The sequence below is a fragment of the Stegostoma tigrinum genome, chromosome 20, assembly GCF_030684315.1.
Source record: "Stegostoma tigrinum isolate sSteTig4 chromosome 20, sSteTig4.hap1, whole genome shotgun sequence".
Taxonomy (NCBI): Eukaryota; Metazoa; Chordata; class Chondrichthyes; order Orectolobiformes; family Stegostomatidae; genus Stegostoma; species Stegostoma tigrinum.
The window spans coordinates 47,507,526-47,524,565 of NC_081373.1; the positions used below are offsets into that span (position 1 = coordinate 47,507,526).

The 17,040-nt window shown below is 41.0% G+C and overlaps 1 protein-coding gene across 3 annotated transcripts in view; it reads left to right on the plus strand.

The window, feature by feature from the left end:
• Positions 1 to 17,040, plus strand: part of prkg1b (protein kinase cGMP-dependent 1b) — a 716,840-nt gene that overhangs the window by 640,844 nt on the left and 58,956 nt on the right. For all 3 annotated transcript variants that reach the window (XM_059653149.1, XM_059653147.1, XM_059653148.1), the window contains exon 10: positions 13,995 to 14,091. In XM_059653149.1, the coding sequence (XP_059509132.1) occupies positions 13,995 to 14,091 (97 nt within the window). The remainder of the gene's footprint in view (positions 1 to 13,994; positions 14,092 to 17,040) is intronic.

Consider the following 17,040-nt stretch of genomic DNA (forward strand, 5'->3'; position numbering starts at 1 on the left):
AGCAATACACTTAGAAAATCAGAGTATGATCAGATGAAGTCACCACGAGCTTACAAACAGGAAATTGTGATTGACAAATTTACTTGAGATTTTTGAGGATGTCATTTGTAAGATAAAGAATTGAAATGATGTCAGTCGCACTCGTGGGCTGGATTGAGGTGTCCTGAAGCACAATCGTGTTAGCTGCCTTTGCTCTTCAACTTAAGCAATACCAAACCATGAGCCTCGTGGAATCTCTCAGAACAACTTTTTGTCTTTCGGTTTGGCACATTGCAAGCTTAATATTAATTTCAGTTAACAGTAGCTGGGGTGGCATGGTGGTTCAGTGGTTTGCACTGCTGTCTCACTGAACAGCCTGTTTCCACACTGTAGGGATTCTAGATCCTAAAGACTGCTCCCACTTTATTAATGAAAATATAATGCAAGAGCAATTGCTATTTAAAGCTCCTATAAATCCATCTTCTGTTTCTTTACTGATAGAAACGAAAGCCTGTAGGGAACTAGATAATGGAGTCAGTGTGACTAAAGGGAATAGTAGTCGGGGAGCAGATGATGAATACAAAGGGACAGGTGGTCTGAGGTGCATTTGTTTTAATACGAGAAGTGTAGTAGACAAGGCAGATGAGCTTAGGGCTTGGGATCGGTACCTGGAGGTATGATGTTATTGCTATTACTGAGACTTGGTTGAGGGAAGGGCATGACTGGCAACTAGTTGTCCCTGGATATCGATGCTTCAGGTGGGATAGAGAGGGAGCTAAAAGGGGTGGAGGAGTTGCAGTAATGGTCAAAGACGATATCACAGCCGCACTGAAGGAGGGCCCCATGGAGGACTCAAGCAGTGAGGCAATATGGGCAGAATTCAGAAATAGGAAGGATGCAGTAACAATGCTGGGGCTGTACTACAGGCCTCCCAACAGCGAACGTGAGATAGAGGCACAAATATGTAAACAGATAATGGAAAGATGTAGGAGAAACAGGGTGGTGGTGATGGGAGATTTTAATTTTCCCAACATTGACTGGGATTCTCTCAGTGTTAGGGGTCAAGACAGAGCAGAATTTGTAAGGTGCGTCCAGGAGGGCTTTCTAGAGCAGTATGTATGTAGTCCAACTCGGGAAAGGGCCATACTGGACCTGGTGCTGGGGAATGAATCCGGCCAGGTGGTTGATATTATGGTAGGGGACTACTTTGGAAATAGCGACCACAATTCCGTAAGTTTTACAATACTCATGGACAAGGATAGGCGTGGTCCTAAAGGAAGAGTACTAAACTGGGAGAAGACCGACTATACCAAGATTCGGCAGGATCTGAGGAATGTAGATTGGGAGAAACTGTTTGAAGGTAAATCCACATTTGATATGTGGGAGGCTTTTAAGGAGAGGTTGATTAGTGTGCAGGAGAGACATGTTCCTGTGAAAATGAGGAATAGAAAAGGCAAGATTGGGGAGCCGTGGATGACAGGTGAAATTGTGAGACTAGCCAAGAGAAAAAAGGAAGCATACATGAGGTCTAGGCGACTGAAGACAGATGAAGCTTTGCAAGAATATCTGGAATGTAGAGCGAATCTGAAAAAAGGGATTAAGAGGGCTAAGAGAGGACATGAGATATTGCTGGCAAACATGGATAAGAAAAATCCCAAAGCCTTTTATTCACATATAAAGAGCAAGAGGGTAACTAGAGAAAGGATTGGCCCACTTAAGGACAAAGAAGGAAAGTTATGCGCTGAGTCAGAGAAAATGGGTGACATTCTTAATGAGTACTTTGCATCGGTATTCACCAAGGAGAAGGACATGACAGATGTTGAGGTTAGGGATAGATGTTTGCTTAGTCTAGGTCAAGTTGACATAAGGAAGGAGGAAGTGTTAGGTATCCTAAAAGACATTAAGGTGGACAAGTCCCCAGGTCCGGATGGGATCTATCCCAGGTTACTGAGGGAAGCGAGAGAGGAAATAGCCGGGGCCCTAACAGATATCTTTGCAGTGTCCTTAGACACGGGTGAGGTCCCAGAGGACTGGAGACTTGCTAATGTTGCCCCCTTGTTTAAAAAGGGCAGCAAGGACATTCCAGGTAATTATCGACCGGTGAGCCTGACGTCAGAGGTAGGGAAGCTACTGGAGAAGATACTGAGGGATAGGATCTATTCCCATTTGGAAGAAAATGGGCTTATCAGTGATAGACAACATGGTTTTGTATAGGGAAGGTAATGTCTTACCAACTTAATAGAATTCTTTGAGGAAGTGACAAAGCTGATTGATGAGGGAAAGGCTGTAGATGCCATATACATGGACGTCAGTAAGGCGTTTGATAAGGTTCCCCATGGCAGGCTGATGGAGAAAGTGAAGTCACATGGGGTCCAGAGTGTGCTCGCTAGATGGATAAAAAAACTGGCTGGGCAACAGGAGACAGAGGGTAGTAGTAGAAGGGAGTTTCTCAAATTGGACACCTGTAACAAATGGTGTTCCACAGGGATCTGTGCTGGGACCACTGTTGTTTGTGATATATGTTAATGATCTGGAGGAAGGTGTAGGTGGTCTGATCAGCAAGTTTGCTGATGACACAAAGATTGGTGGAGTAGCAGATAGTGAAGAGGACTGTCAGAAATTACAGCAGAATATAGATAGACTGGAGAGTTGGGCAGATAAATGGCAGATGGAGTTCAATCCGGGCAAATGCGAGGTGATGCATTTTGGAAGATCAAATTCAAGGGCGAACTATACAGTAAATGGAAAAGTCCGAGGGAAAATTGATGAACAGAGAGATCTGAGTGTTCAGGTCCATTGTTCCCTGAAGGTGACCACGCAGGTCAATAGGGTGGTCAAGAAGGCATATGGCATGCTTTCCTTCATTGGGCGGGATATTGAGTACAAGAGTTGGCAGGTCATGTTGCAGTTGTATAGGACTTTGGTTCAGCCACATTTGGACTACTGTGTACAGTTCTGGTCGCCACATTACCAAAAGAATGTGGATGCTTTGGAGAGGGTGCAGAGGAGGTTCACCAGGATGTTGCCTGTTATGGAGGGTGCTAGCTATGAAGAGAGGTTGAATAGATTAGGATTGTTTTCATTAGAATGACAGAGATTGAGAGGGGACCTGATTGAGGTCTACAAAATCATGAGGGGTATAGACAGGGTGGATAGCAAAAAGCTTTTTCCCAGAGTGGGGGACTCAATTACTAGGGGTCATGAGTTCAAAGTGAGAGGAGGAAAGTTTAAGGGAGATATTTACGCAGAGGGTGGTGGGTGCCTGGAACGCGTTGCCAGCGGAGGTGGTAGACGCAGACACGTTAGCATCTTTTAAGATATATTTGGACAGGTACATGGATGGGCAGGGAGCAAGTGGACACAGACCGTTAGAAAATAGATGACAGGTTAGACAGAGGATCTTGATTGGCGCAGGCTTGGAGGGCCGAAGGGCCTGTTCCTGTGCTGTAGGTTTCTTTGTTTCTTTGTTATCACCTCCCTTTACATCAAAAAATCATCCCATCTGTCATGTAACCTCTCCTGTCTTCCAACTTATCACAGACATTCCTTTTTTTTTGACCTGGCTTTACTTTTCCTACCTCCCTATTTGCTTAACAACCTTTGTGTTTCTAGTTTCATCCAGTTTTGGTGACAGATCCTCAACCTGAAACACTAACTCTATTTCTCTCCGCACAGATGCTGCCTGACCTGCTGAATATTCCCAACATTTACTGTTTCTGTTCCACTTTTATGGATTGCTGAACATTGATCCAATACAACTGAATTTGTTGAATGTTGCAAAGGCGATTGTCCCACTCTGTCTCCCTGCTTTCTGACAGTGATGTTCATCAGAGTCTACAGTGCTTCCTCATCCAGCTTCTTATACGACATCTATCAATTACCCATCCTGTTCATCGCGACCATAAGGTCAAACTGAGAATAAACCCATTGACATCAACGTCTTTGAATAGTTCATTCTGTCAGTATGTCCCTTTTTGAGCCAACATTTTACTGAACTGCCATTTTATTTGATTACTGTACTTGCTATGAGTGTTCATCTTCCAAACCCGATATGTCTAGTAGTTACGTGGAGCTTGAGTACCATGAATGGCTCCAGATCCATTTCATTCTGAGCTTTTTGAGCATTGCTGCCAAGTTATAAAGCTAGATATACGCTGTGGCAAGAAGGCCAGATCAGAAACTTGTACATCTGCGACAACTGACTTACCTCTTGTACAAAGTGTGAGTGTAATATAATTTGATCCATTGAAGACAATGCTGACAATTAGCTAGAATAACAGATGAGGTTCTTTGACTTTGAACTTGAGCAGGCATTTTCTCAAACAATGGAAAATCTATGAAAAACCCAAAGAAACAGGATCAGTTGTGTATTCAGCTATTTTTAGGTTTTTAATTGATTTCGTTCTGAAGTTACGTGAGACCAATGGATGAACTGCTGAGAAAATGTACCGATTTAAAATCTATTCTGTAACCCATTGTCTCCAGCAAGGTCATAATTGAAACAGCACAAAATTATCTTGAGACTAATGGTAAAGATAAGTGGGATCATACAGTCAAATTATCTTTAACAGTAAAGAAGAAGTATTAGTGCCCCTTTTAAAAATAGACCAAAACCTAAAAGTGAAAGACTTCAATATTTTTGATTCTTATGTAACGCATTTTTAAATTACAAGGAAATTGAAAAAGATGAACTTCGCTTTACACCTTTCAGTGTAATAACCATACATTTTCAACAAAAACTCTGAAATATGCTTATATGTAAATGAAATCACATTGGCACACTGGCTCAGAGGAGTTTCCAAGTCTTGACATTGAGGGGAAGTGTTTTACCCTTGGTCTAATGTTTGCAAGAAGCACTTGTTGCTTCAAATTTTTGTCTTGCTCTCAGTGTTATATTTGATAGTTCTTTGGAACTAAAGATCGATACGAAAATTGTAATGGAATACTGTAAGGAACAGGAGATTTTTTGCCAAGTACGTTCCAATAAGAATGAAAGGTAAGGGAATCAAAGCCACCTGAATGACAAGGGAAGTAGAAAATGTGATGAAACAAAAATGATGACTGAAGCACGTCTGATGAATTGTTCGTGCAGAGAGCCAGGCTAAATTCAATAAGTTAACAGGGAGAAGCGAAGTGGGGTTAAGAAAAAAAGAGAAGTGAAAAGGAACGTAAGGCTGACAAAGAGATTATGAGAACAGAATCCCCTTGTGAGAGAGAGGTCATACCTCAGAGTAAAGGACCACTCATTTAAGGCTGAGATTCGGAGGAATTTGTTCTCTTTGAAGATAGCCAATCTCTGGAATTCTTTATCCCAGAGAGCTGTCAAAACTGGTTTGTTAGTGATATTCAAGGCTGAGAGAGAAAGTAAGGAAATTGAGGGTTATGCCAATAAGGCAGGAAAATGAAGTTGAGGGTTATCGGTCAGCCATGATCTCAATGAATGGCAGAGCAGACTTCATGAGCTGAATGGCCTATGTTTTGTGGCCTTATCATAGCTTTAAAAAATTGTTGTTGCTATAAAGGGCTCTGTGTTAACTATTAAGTAAGGGGAAAGAGTGGAATAGGGCCGATTGGGTACAAAAAAACCTATGTATATTTAGACGTTCAGAGCAGGTCTAGAATACTTAAATATTTTGTATCAACGTTGACAGAGGAAGAGCAATCTGACAACATTTCAGTAAAATTGGAGATAGTAGAGGTAATGGATGCTAATGGCTTGCATCCAAGATTAATGAGAGAAGTAGGGGATGGTGATAATATAGGAGTTTCCCATAATCCTCCAATCTACCTCCAGTGCAGAGGAGATGCCAGAGGATTAAGATTGGCAAATGTGACACATTATTCAAGAAAGGGTGTAATACTATTTCTTGTCACTACAAGCCTTTCAAATTAGTGGATAAAGTTTACTACAGTGATAAGCAAAGAAAATAAAATCAACGGGCACTTAGAGAAATTGAAAGGATTTATAAAATAGATGATACTTAACCAATCTACTTTTTTGATGAAGAAATAGACAAGGGTGCTGAAGGGAAAGCAATGGATATTATCTATTTGGATTTTCAGGAACCTTATGACAAAATATTACATAAAAGGCTGATTAACTGCATTGAGGTTCATGGAATAGGATGATCAGAATCAACTAGATTTAATATTGGTTTGATAAACAAGGTAAATGCAAGATAACAAAGTGTGGGGCTGGATGAACACAGCAGGCCAAGCAGCATCTTAGGAGCACAAAAGCTGACATTTCGGGCCTAGACCCTTCATCAGAAAAGGGGGATGGGGAGAGGATTCTGAAATAAATAGGGAGAGAGGGGGAGGCGGACCGAAGATGGATAGAGGAGAAGATAGGTGGAGAGGAGAGTACAGGTGGGGAGGTAGGGTGGGGATAGGTCAGTCCAGGGAGGACAGACAGGTCAAGGAGGAGGGATGAGGTTAGTAGGTAGGAAATGGAGATGTGGCTTGAGGTGGGAGGAGGGGATAGATGAGAGGAAGAACAGGTTAGAGAGGCAGGGACGAGCTGGGCTGGTTTTGAGATGCTGTGGGGGGAGGGGGGATTTTGAAGCTGGTGAAATCTACATTGATACCATTGGGTTGCATGCTTCCCAAGCGGAATATGAGTTGAAATGATTGTTTTTCAGATGAGAGGATGCCAGACAGTAGTATTCCCAAAGGATCAGTGCTAGGACAACTGGTTTCTCTACTACATATCAAGAACTTGAATGTTGGAATACAAAGCAACATTAGGGCGGCACAGTGGCTCAGTGGTTAGCACTGCAGCCTCACAGCACCAGGAACCCAGGTTTGATTCCACCCTTGGTCAACTGTCTGTGTGAAGTTTACACATTCTCCCTGCGTCTGTGTGAGTTTCCTCTGGGTGCTCCGGTTTCCTCCCACAGCCCATTGTTGTGCAGGCTAGGTAGATTGGTCATGCTAAATTGCCCATTGTGTTCAGGGATGTGGAGATTAGGTGGGTTATAGAGCGATGGGTTGGTGTGGACTTGTTGGGCTGAATGGCATGCTTCCACACTATAGGGATTATATAATGATAATTTGCCACTGATACTAAACTTGGAGGTATGGCTGATAGTGAGATTGTACCTATTGACTGCGACAGGATATAGTTAAGCCCGTGGAAGGGTGATAAGGTAATTTAATAGAGACAGAATGTGCGGATATGCATTTTAGCAGAAGGGGTAAGAGAGAGGCACAGTGCGAGTTCAGATTGACCTTGGGTATGTGGGCATAGACCTTTCAAGGTGGCAGCATATATTGAGAGAGAAATAAACAAAACAAAATGAAACTTGGGCTTCATAATTACAGGTAATCTGTGTGAAAACAGAGAAGTTCTGCAGAATCTTTACAGAGTTCTGATTAGGCCAAATGTGCCCAGTTGTGGTTACTTTAGCAAAGATGAGAGGATCCTTGAGAGATTTTTGAGAATAGTTCCAGGCATAATGATTTTAGCTCTAAGGAAAGGCTGGAGTTGCTGATGTTGTTATCCTTGGAGAAGGGGAGATTGGGTAGAGGTGAACAAGATGAGGGAAATACAGAAAGGCTGATCTCATTTGTTGGTGGTTCAAGGAAGACAGCAGAAGACAGCCAAGAGGTTTCAGGCCAGGAATGCAGAGGGATTGTGTGGTAAAACTATTTGATGCAGCAAGCGATGATGATTTGGAGAATGCTCATGAGAGAATTAGAGAGAAGATGATCACTCATGTTTAAGAGGAATTTAGATGAACATTTTGAAATAAGCTTGCAGCCTTACAGGGACAGATTGGGGGAATGGGAGTGATTGGATTGTGTTATAAAGGGTTGGGTATGCTCATGATGGTCTGAATAATCTCATTCTGTGCTATAGTCACTCTATCTGGTAAATCATTTTCACTCAAACATGACTGACCAGTAGACATTCATATGCTTCCCTTGAAAGCATAGATTGGGGGAATGGGAGTGATTGGATTGTGTTATAAAGGGCTGGGTATGCTCATGATGGTCGGAATAATCTCATTCAGTGGTATAGTCACTCTATCTGGTAAATCATTTTCATTCCAACATGACTGACCAGTAGATATTCATATGCTTCCCCTGAAAGCATATCTGCGGTAAGTTTTCAGAATTGGCATTCCTGGTGTGGAACTTCAGTTAGGGGATGTTACCTAGTTTTGGAGTCCACTGAGCCTGATTTCCAGCCCCCACTCCCCCAATTGAATAGCTCACCAGGAAATCAGGAAGGATTGCCTCTAAGGCATGCCATTGTCTGCGCAGCATTGTCTGCACCTTCAACGCATCAAACAAGGCTCTGCCTGAGAACATCAACTTTGAAAGTAAAGCTTCTCTCCTTCTATAACAACCTATTTCTGACATTGGCTGTGCCAGTTTGACAGAAAAAAAACAAATTCAACAGAACATGAAAGCTAAATAAAATAGTGATCGATTTGCTGACTCTGTACAGCTTTGTTATTAACAGCTGTTCTGAGGTGTAAATGCGATGTTTATAAAAAAGGACATATTCTGGTGGCCACTTCACTGGTGTTAATCATTTCAGAAGTGTTCAGTGAACAAATTTAATAAACTGCACTAGTTAGTTGACAATTTATAACAAAACTAATTCCTCAGCTAAGCTATTGCATCTAGTTCAGAAAGATTATTTCAAATTTGTATTTAGAATTTCTCACAGCTTCTCTAATGCTGAAAATGTTTAAAAATCCAATATGCATGAAATGGAGGCAAAAGGCAACTCAAAAGCACCAGGGCAATGAGGAATGGACGATGTTTTATGTGTGTCTCAGCTCACTGGTGTGCATTAGCTACTGCTATGATGAAGGTCACTGCCATGCTGTTTAAGTGTAGGAAACTTCAGGACCTGCGTGGTCCATTGTGATGGAGTAAAACCACTTCCAGTCTAACTAGAAGAGTCCCTTGATGTTGACAAGATTTAATTTAATGCATGTTAGTAACTAGTTAAACAGACTTTCAGTAGGACAAAATGTTAGACCTTACTCTTTTGAGATTTTAGTTGTTCTGCCCATGACACCAATTGACATGATCATAATCAATGGTACTTTTGGTGCACCTCATTATTAACCCTCTTAGACTATTTAAAACATAGCCTCACAAGCACTTCTTTTCATTATTGATTTTATTCATTTCTGAATATACTTCAATTGCCACAAACCTGTCTTGCGTCAAGTCGCTGATTTTGCAAATTCAAGTGATCTGGAGATATCATTACTCTCTCAAATTATGTTCTGTTTGGACTTTGAAAAGTTACTAGTTCGATGCGTGGATGAATAAAGTCTTTGGCTCACTTCCTGATCATTTGCAGTCTCTAGGTTGCCTTAAATTGGAAGACCATTGATGTCTTGGATTTCCTCCGCAGATGATGTCTTTTCCACTGAAACAGGCTATTTCTTCTTTGTAGTCTTCTGTATCATTGAATGTTGATTGACCCTTCTCATTGATGACTTCCCTGGAAGTTGTAAGCATCATACCTTCAACTTGTGGCAGGTGATTTTTTTTGTCAAATTGTGCTGAAGCTTGAAAATTTTGTATTTCAACATTTGCATTGGTTCAGCCACTCTTATTGCCCCCTGCAATTGCAATATTGATAAAAGCTATTATGGCATGATCTCTGCCACAAATACGTAGGATTTTTCCTGGTAAGTTAAAGAAGTCAAATATTCAAATTGAACTTGTTCATTCAAGTCAGCTCAGTCTCTGACATCAATCCTGAATCTGCCATAGTTACTTATTTAATAAGCTATGTTGCGCTCTGCGTTACATCTGTTGCAGATTTGTGAATTGAATCAATGGCAATGCTATTTGTTGACGATCTCATTGCTTGTTTTTCCTCAAAAGCCTTGCTAGCTCTTGCAATCTGCGCATTCTTCAGTGTTGACAGCAGTGGAAAATAATTGTATCATTCACACACTTCTTGTTTACAGAATGCAACCAGTTTCCTTTGTCTGTGTCGCTAATCATAGGATCCATACAGTGTGGAAGCAGGCCATTTGGCCCATCAAGTCCACATCGACCCACGGCAGAAGATCCCACCCAGATCCATCTCCCTATCCTTATAATGAAGGTTGTTGCTAATGTCCTCTTTTAAGTGTTGGGAAGTATAGGGCCATTTAGTCTAATATGGAAGAGGGAGATTACTTTTTGCTCTAACTAGCAGCATCTTAGTTAACGAGATGGAACCTGTTATGTGTTAGCAACTAGTTACATTGATACACTACACTCTATTGCAGAAATTTTGAGCAAGACCAGATATTAAGATCATAAAGCTCTACAAAATAAGAACAGGAGTGGACCATCAGGGCCCTCGAGCCTGCTCCATCATTCACTCAGATCAAGTCTTATCCGACATTCCTCACGTTCACTATCCTGCCCTTTCCCATAACATTTGACCCCCTCCTGATCAGGAAATCAACGTTAGGCCTTACTCTTTCAAGATCCAAAATGGTTCTGTCCATAAATCCATCTGGTGCAATCATTTTGGAGCCTGCTTATGGCATTCCTCAGTATTAACGCTTCTAGACCAATATACAACAGGCAACAAATGCTGGCCTAGCCAGTGACACCCAAATCCCATGAATAAATTAGAAAGAAAAATAGAATTGATACCAATTTAAACATGTTAAAAGGTCTATTTTTCTGTTTTAAACATTTGTTACTCAAGGTAAGTCAAAAGGTAGGTGCCTAGATTAAGAAATGAGGCTGAATTTGATTACATGGAGGTACACCTGGATATTTCCTGACTTCTTTGTTTCAGATATAATTATGTCCTGTTCATGACCTAACTTTGTTGGCAGCCCAGTTCCTCATTTAAATGAACACAGGAACCTATTAGCTTCACAAGAGGTTGTAGGAAATGTACAGCATTCAAGAAGAGGACAGTACATTCTGTCAAATTTTCCTTAATGTTTGTTTCCTCGGAAGTACCAAAACTTCAAATTCACTTTTAAGGAATTGTAATCTGCTGCTTCTTTTATAGGTTTGTGAATTGATTGCTGCTCACTAATAAATATTAGTTTTGTGAAGAGAATGGAAAGCATGCAATCACATAATCCAGAGCTTGCAGAGATACTTATCCAAAATTTATTTCCTTCAATTTCAAATAAACGATTAACGTTATTGTGTATAATAATTTAAAATAAATTATTTAAGGTCACTGCCATGTTGCCCAATAAAACTTGATCATATTTGCCATTTGGAAGGAAACAAAAGCAATAATAACAAGAACTTGCATTTATACAACATCTTCAACACTGCAAAAAGTCCCGCATGATTTTCCAGCACCATTATCAAACAAAATTTACCTCAGGGCAACATGCTATATTCAGACAAGTGACACAAAACTCAGTGATGCAGGAAACATTAAGGATCATCTATAAAGGAGGGAAGAAGGATAGTGAGACGGATATGTTAGAAGGGTAGGATGGATGGAGTTTAGGACTAAAGCAGATGAAGACACAGCCACCAGAGATTTCTAAAAAGATGACAGTTGGAAAAACACAGAAAGCTTAAAGGGTTACAAAGCAGGAAGCAGTTAGGGAGTTATGAGGCCAGCAAGGGATTTGAAGGGAAGTTGAGAATTTTAGCATTAAGGTGTTGGTGGGCAGGGATACAATGTGGCTCAGCAAACAGAGGAATGATAGATGAGCTAAAATGCAGGAAGCAATGTTCTGGATAACTTCAAGTCTTTGCAAGATGGAAGTTCTAAGGTCAGCCAGGAAATCATTGGAATCGTCAAGTCTCAAAGTAACAAAGGCGTGGGTAGGAATTTCAGCAGCAGATGCGCTGAGGCAAGGCCAGAGTTGGATGATGTTACAGAGGTTGATAGTGTGTGTAAATAATTGGAAGTCCATCTCAGGGTTATCTACAACATAATAATGTGAAGAAGTTTGGATAAACCACACACAGTCCCCAGTGAGAAGAATTGAACTGATGCAAAAGGGAATGGAATTTCTGACAGGGATAGATTGAGTTTTTGCCTTGTATGTGGCTGGTGGACATTTCTGCTCATTTGTCTTGAAAAGCTGGACAAGCAGTATGGCAAATGAGTGATAATGGCAGGGTAAAGAGAATTGATGGTGAGATAAAGGTTAGTGGTGACTTTGAGTAGATGGAGACTGAGATTATATTTTTGGACGATATAACCAAAGGATAGCACAGTGATGAGAAATAGAAAGGGAGCAGGGTAGTTTGTTGGGAAATTGCAGAGGTGTTGTAACATGAGTGGGATGAATAGCTTTTGTTGTCCGCAACTGGGCAGAGAAAAATGGAATGAGCAGAGGACTGTTACACCCATGAGAGGCAGCAAGGAGGATAAGTAGTCGGCTGTGTTGAAGTTTGCAGACAAGTTGAGGAAGAGGAGGACCAGTTTACCATGATCTCTGTCACATCGATTATTATTTGTGACTTTAATCAGCTGCTTTGATGCTGTAGCAATGACAGAAATCTAAATAGAGGGATTGAAACATAGAGTTAAAGAAAAGGTAGTATTTAGGAGGTGGTAAGAAAATCGAGCACTTTGCAGAAAGGGATAGAAGATTGAACAGAAAGTCAATAGGAGCACCTTTGGGAGGTTTTCTGTTTTTTGATTAGCATTACCAGATCTTTATTATCCATCTGTGAAGATAGACAGATAGATCATTAATATAATGTCCCTGGACTATCCTTTGGAGACCTGTGAGCTAACATTGTGCAGACCCTGTACAACATACACATTTTGAGTCCTCAGATGATGGTCCTTTCTATATTCCAGAATTGAATTTACATATCGAAATGTCTGCCATCTGAGTTAAGCAGTAACATCCTGTCTTCCATCAGCAGATCAGAGATAATGAGTAATTTGGGGTGTTGTTCAATTTCTGATGTACCTCAAAATATTCCTTCACAGATTCAAACTGGATACAAATACAACTAAGTCTTACATCAACAAGGCATTTTTAAATATAATTATCTGTTTATCAGGAAGCATTTGTGCACTATTATGACTGTGGGCTTAAATGAAATCAGTTAGTCTTTAAAACAGGAAAATAATTCCAAAATGCCATATTGAGAAAAGGGCAAAGATTGGTTCTCACAAGGCATTTCAGCACCAATCACTGAAGCATGCAATAAAATGGGTTAAAGGTCATTTATCAGATCATGTGGTTAACCCTTTTTTAGCCACCAGATGCCTATCCAGAGTGCATATCGTCAGATTTTTCTCCTCATACCAGGGCACACCACATGTTGCTATTTTTAGTGCTGCCGGCATGTTAGTTAATGGATGTGGGGCTTCAACATTCTCATCTGTATTTGTCAGACTCTAAATTCAGGTAATTCATTTTTGGCAGCGTTTGACTTTTCCTTTCTTATATTGCCACTCAGTTCAGAAAAGGCAACTTCTTAGTGAAGCATTAATGAACACTTGTGCTGTCTAATTCCTTGAAGCCAAGTGCAACGTTATGGGGAAATATTTTGTGATATTCACTGTGAACTGTTTCCTAGTGCAGAACTGGATGTGTCTGCTCACGACTGACTTTTATGGACTTGGCATTTCTGATCCCTCCCATTTCGATATGCTGTGCCAGCTGTAGGCGAGGAATTGGTTTGGGAGGTGCTTCTCACAATGAGATATGGAAACCTAAAAACTTACGTCCTCCTTCTCTTGCCTTCAATAATGGATTATGTAAATTGCTCATAAAAAAAAATTTGCCAACGTGAAATGAAGAAATTAGAGGCATGCAGAGGAATGTGCGTGGTCCAGAACTAATACCAGCAAGACCCTTAGTTAAATTTTCTGAGTTGATGAATGTAGAGGAACAGCAAAGCGTAAACATTTTTGAGTCGGATTTCTGGGGTCAGAACATGGTCAGTTTATACAAGAAAATATAGGTCTCAGTTGATGAAGCAACTAAGAACAGATCAGTTGCATTGCCCTTCCATCCTGTAATAATGCTGCAGAACTGCCATTTCATCACAACTAAGAACTTTCCGTTTTTTCATGTGACAAAATCTAGATATGAAGCTGAGTCTGCCTTCTTTTCAAACCTGAAACTATGTGATTTTAACATCATTGATACGCTGGGAGTTGGAGGATTTGGAAGAGTTGAGCTGGTAGGTGCAATTTCTTTTACAAACAGCTGGTTTATCTAAAGTTGCATCTTATTTTGTTCAGTAAAAAAATGAACTTGCATTTATATAGCACCTGTTACAACCTCAGGACATCTCGAAGTGCTTTATAGTCAAAGAAGTGGCTTTGAAGTGTGTAGCAACTATCGTAATGAACAGAATGAAAGATGATTTATTTTAAAATTGTTGCCTAAAGTCAGAATTTCCAGTCCAAAGTTTTCAGTGATGGCATTGAGGATGCGTTAAGGGAAGTGTCAACATTAAAAATTTGTTGCTCGTTAATAAAAGTGTATGTTACTGTTGGTACTTCAAACATTGAATTTCGCTCCATCTGTTGCAATTACCTGTACATTAATAGTTTTTAAACTGCATTGAAACACAGATTTTATACATTATGAGATGTTTATCATTGCAGTATCAGTGGGAACTATGCAAATATACAGAGGGTTTACTGAGGTGGAGGGCTCTGGGGGAAATGTATGCCTTTCAGCAAACACAGAAACCTGAGTTAGCTTTCAAGTTTGTTGTTGGTGACATTGGACTGCTAAAGCAGAAACTGTAAGTAGGATATCCCAGCGGGGTCATGGGCATGTAAAGCCTTCCAGTATACACTCCGTTGTAAGATACATTTACACCTCAGCAAAAAACAGTTTGTATGAAAGTGGTGTTCATTGGAGACCTGATCAATGACGCATGTCATTTCCTGGATGTGAAATCTACACTAAATCAATCTACTGGCTCGTTACAGGCAATGGCAGGAAACATTTGCAGAGTCAGCCAAGGTGCAGTTCACAGAAATAAGGGGTGCCCTGGACATCTTTCTACATATCATACAATGCTGGCTAGATATAGCCAATTTTCTGAAATATGCAGCATTTCTAGGGTAGATTGATTACACTGACACTATCCATTTGTTAATCGGTCAACAATTCCCTCCCTTCCTCTGTTTAATTGGAAAACCAATATCCAGAATTCGACCAGAATCTATTCTCAGAAAAGATTCTGCGTGTTACTTGTCTTTTACCAGGGAATGTTGATCACACATATATCTTGTTGCAATTACACATGCTCTCACTGCGGTTGAAAAATGGCAAAAGTCAATCTTTGGAAGCATTGTATTTTACAATATAAGCCACAGTGAGTTGGCAGAATAAGAAAGCATACTGTATGCGTCACAGTGTTAGCAATGCAGGAGGTGGATGAGTGTTTGCCCCCAGCAGTCAGACAGCAACCCTTCCTACTTGGATCCTCAAGACTGTACCTTCTTTGCCTTTTATCGGTCACTCACCCCCTGCTCCCTCACATTCATAGCTGCCCTCTGAAGTATACAACACTGTCCTGCTTTAAAACCACACGTCGCACAGAGTGACAGAAATGGATGTTAAAGTTGCACAAATTTTTGATTTTCTGTAAGAAAAGACATTTCATTTTGAGCACCTGAGCAGTATAATCCATACTGTTGTGCTATTAAGGTGCAGAGCTGGATGAACACAGCAGGCCAAGCAGCATTGGAGGAGCAGGAAGGTTGACGTTTCGGGCCTAGATCCGGAATGCTGTGTTCATCCAGCTCTACACCTCATTATAGAACATAGAATAATACAGCGCAGAACAGGCCTTTCGACCCTCAATGTTGCGCCGACCTGTGAGCTAATCTAAGCCCATCCCCCTACACTATCCCATCGTCGTGCATATGCTTGTCCAAGGACTGTTTAAATGCCCCTAATGTGACTGAGTTCACTACATTGGCAGGCAGGGCATTCCACACCCTTACCACTCTCTGAATAAAGAACCTGCCTCTGACATCTGTCTTATATCCATCACCCCTCAATTTGTAGCTATGCCCCCTTGTACATGCTGATGTCATCATCCTCGGAAAAAGGCTCTCACTGTCCACCCTATCTAATCATCTTGTATGTCTCTATTAAATCCCCTCTTAGACTTTTTCTCTCCAATGAGAACAGACCCAAATCCCTCAGCCTTTCTTCATAGGTAAATCATCCTGGTAAATCTCCTCTGCACCTTTTCCAATGCTTCCACATCCTTCCTGCAATGGGGCGAACAGAACTGCATGCAATATTCCAAGTGAGGCCGCACTAGTGTTTTGTATACTTGCAGCATGACATCACGGCTCCAGAACTCAATCCCTCTACCAATAAAACCTAATACACCATAAGCCTTCTTAACAGCACTATCAACCTGGGTGGCAACTTTCTATGTACATGGACAAAAAGATCCCTCTGCATATCCACACCACCAAGAATCTTTCCATTGACCCAGTATTCTGCCTTCCTATTATTCTTCCCAAAGTGAATCACCTCACGTTTATCCGCATTGAACTCCATTTGCCACCTTTCAGCCAAATTCTGCAGTTTATCTAAGTCTCCCTGCAACCTGCAACATTCTTCCACACTGTCCACCACTCCACTAACTTTAGTGTCATCTGCAAACTTACTAACCCATCCACCTATGCCTACATCCAAGTGATTTATAAAAATGACAAACAGTGGTGGTCCCAAAACGGATCCTTGAGGCACACCACTAGTAACCGGACTCCAGGCTGAATATTTTCCATCAACCACCACTCATTGCCTTCTTACAGAAAGCCAGTTTCTAATCCAAACTGTTAAATCTCCCTCAATCGCATGCCTCCGTATTTTCTCCGATAGCCTACCATGTGGAACCTTCTCAAAGGCTTTACTGAAGTCCATCTGTTATCTCGGAATCTCCAGCATCTGCAGTTCCTACTATCTCTTGTTGCACTATTATGCAGAGTCCCATGCTCGAAAGGCCTCTTTGGAGTGTCAGGTGTCATGTCCATTGTCCAGTGACAAAGTTATGAAAGAACAGCTTGCATTTATCCAATGCCTTTCAGTTACTTCAGGACGTCCCAAAGTGCTTGAACAAAAGGTGGTACAGTGGCTTGATGGTTAGCAC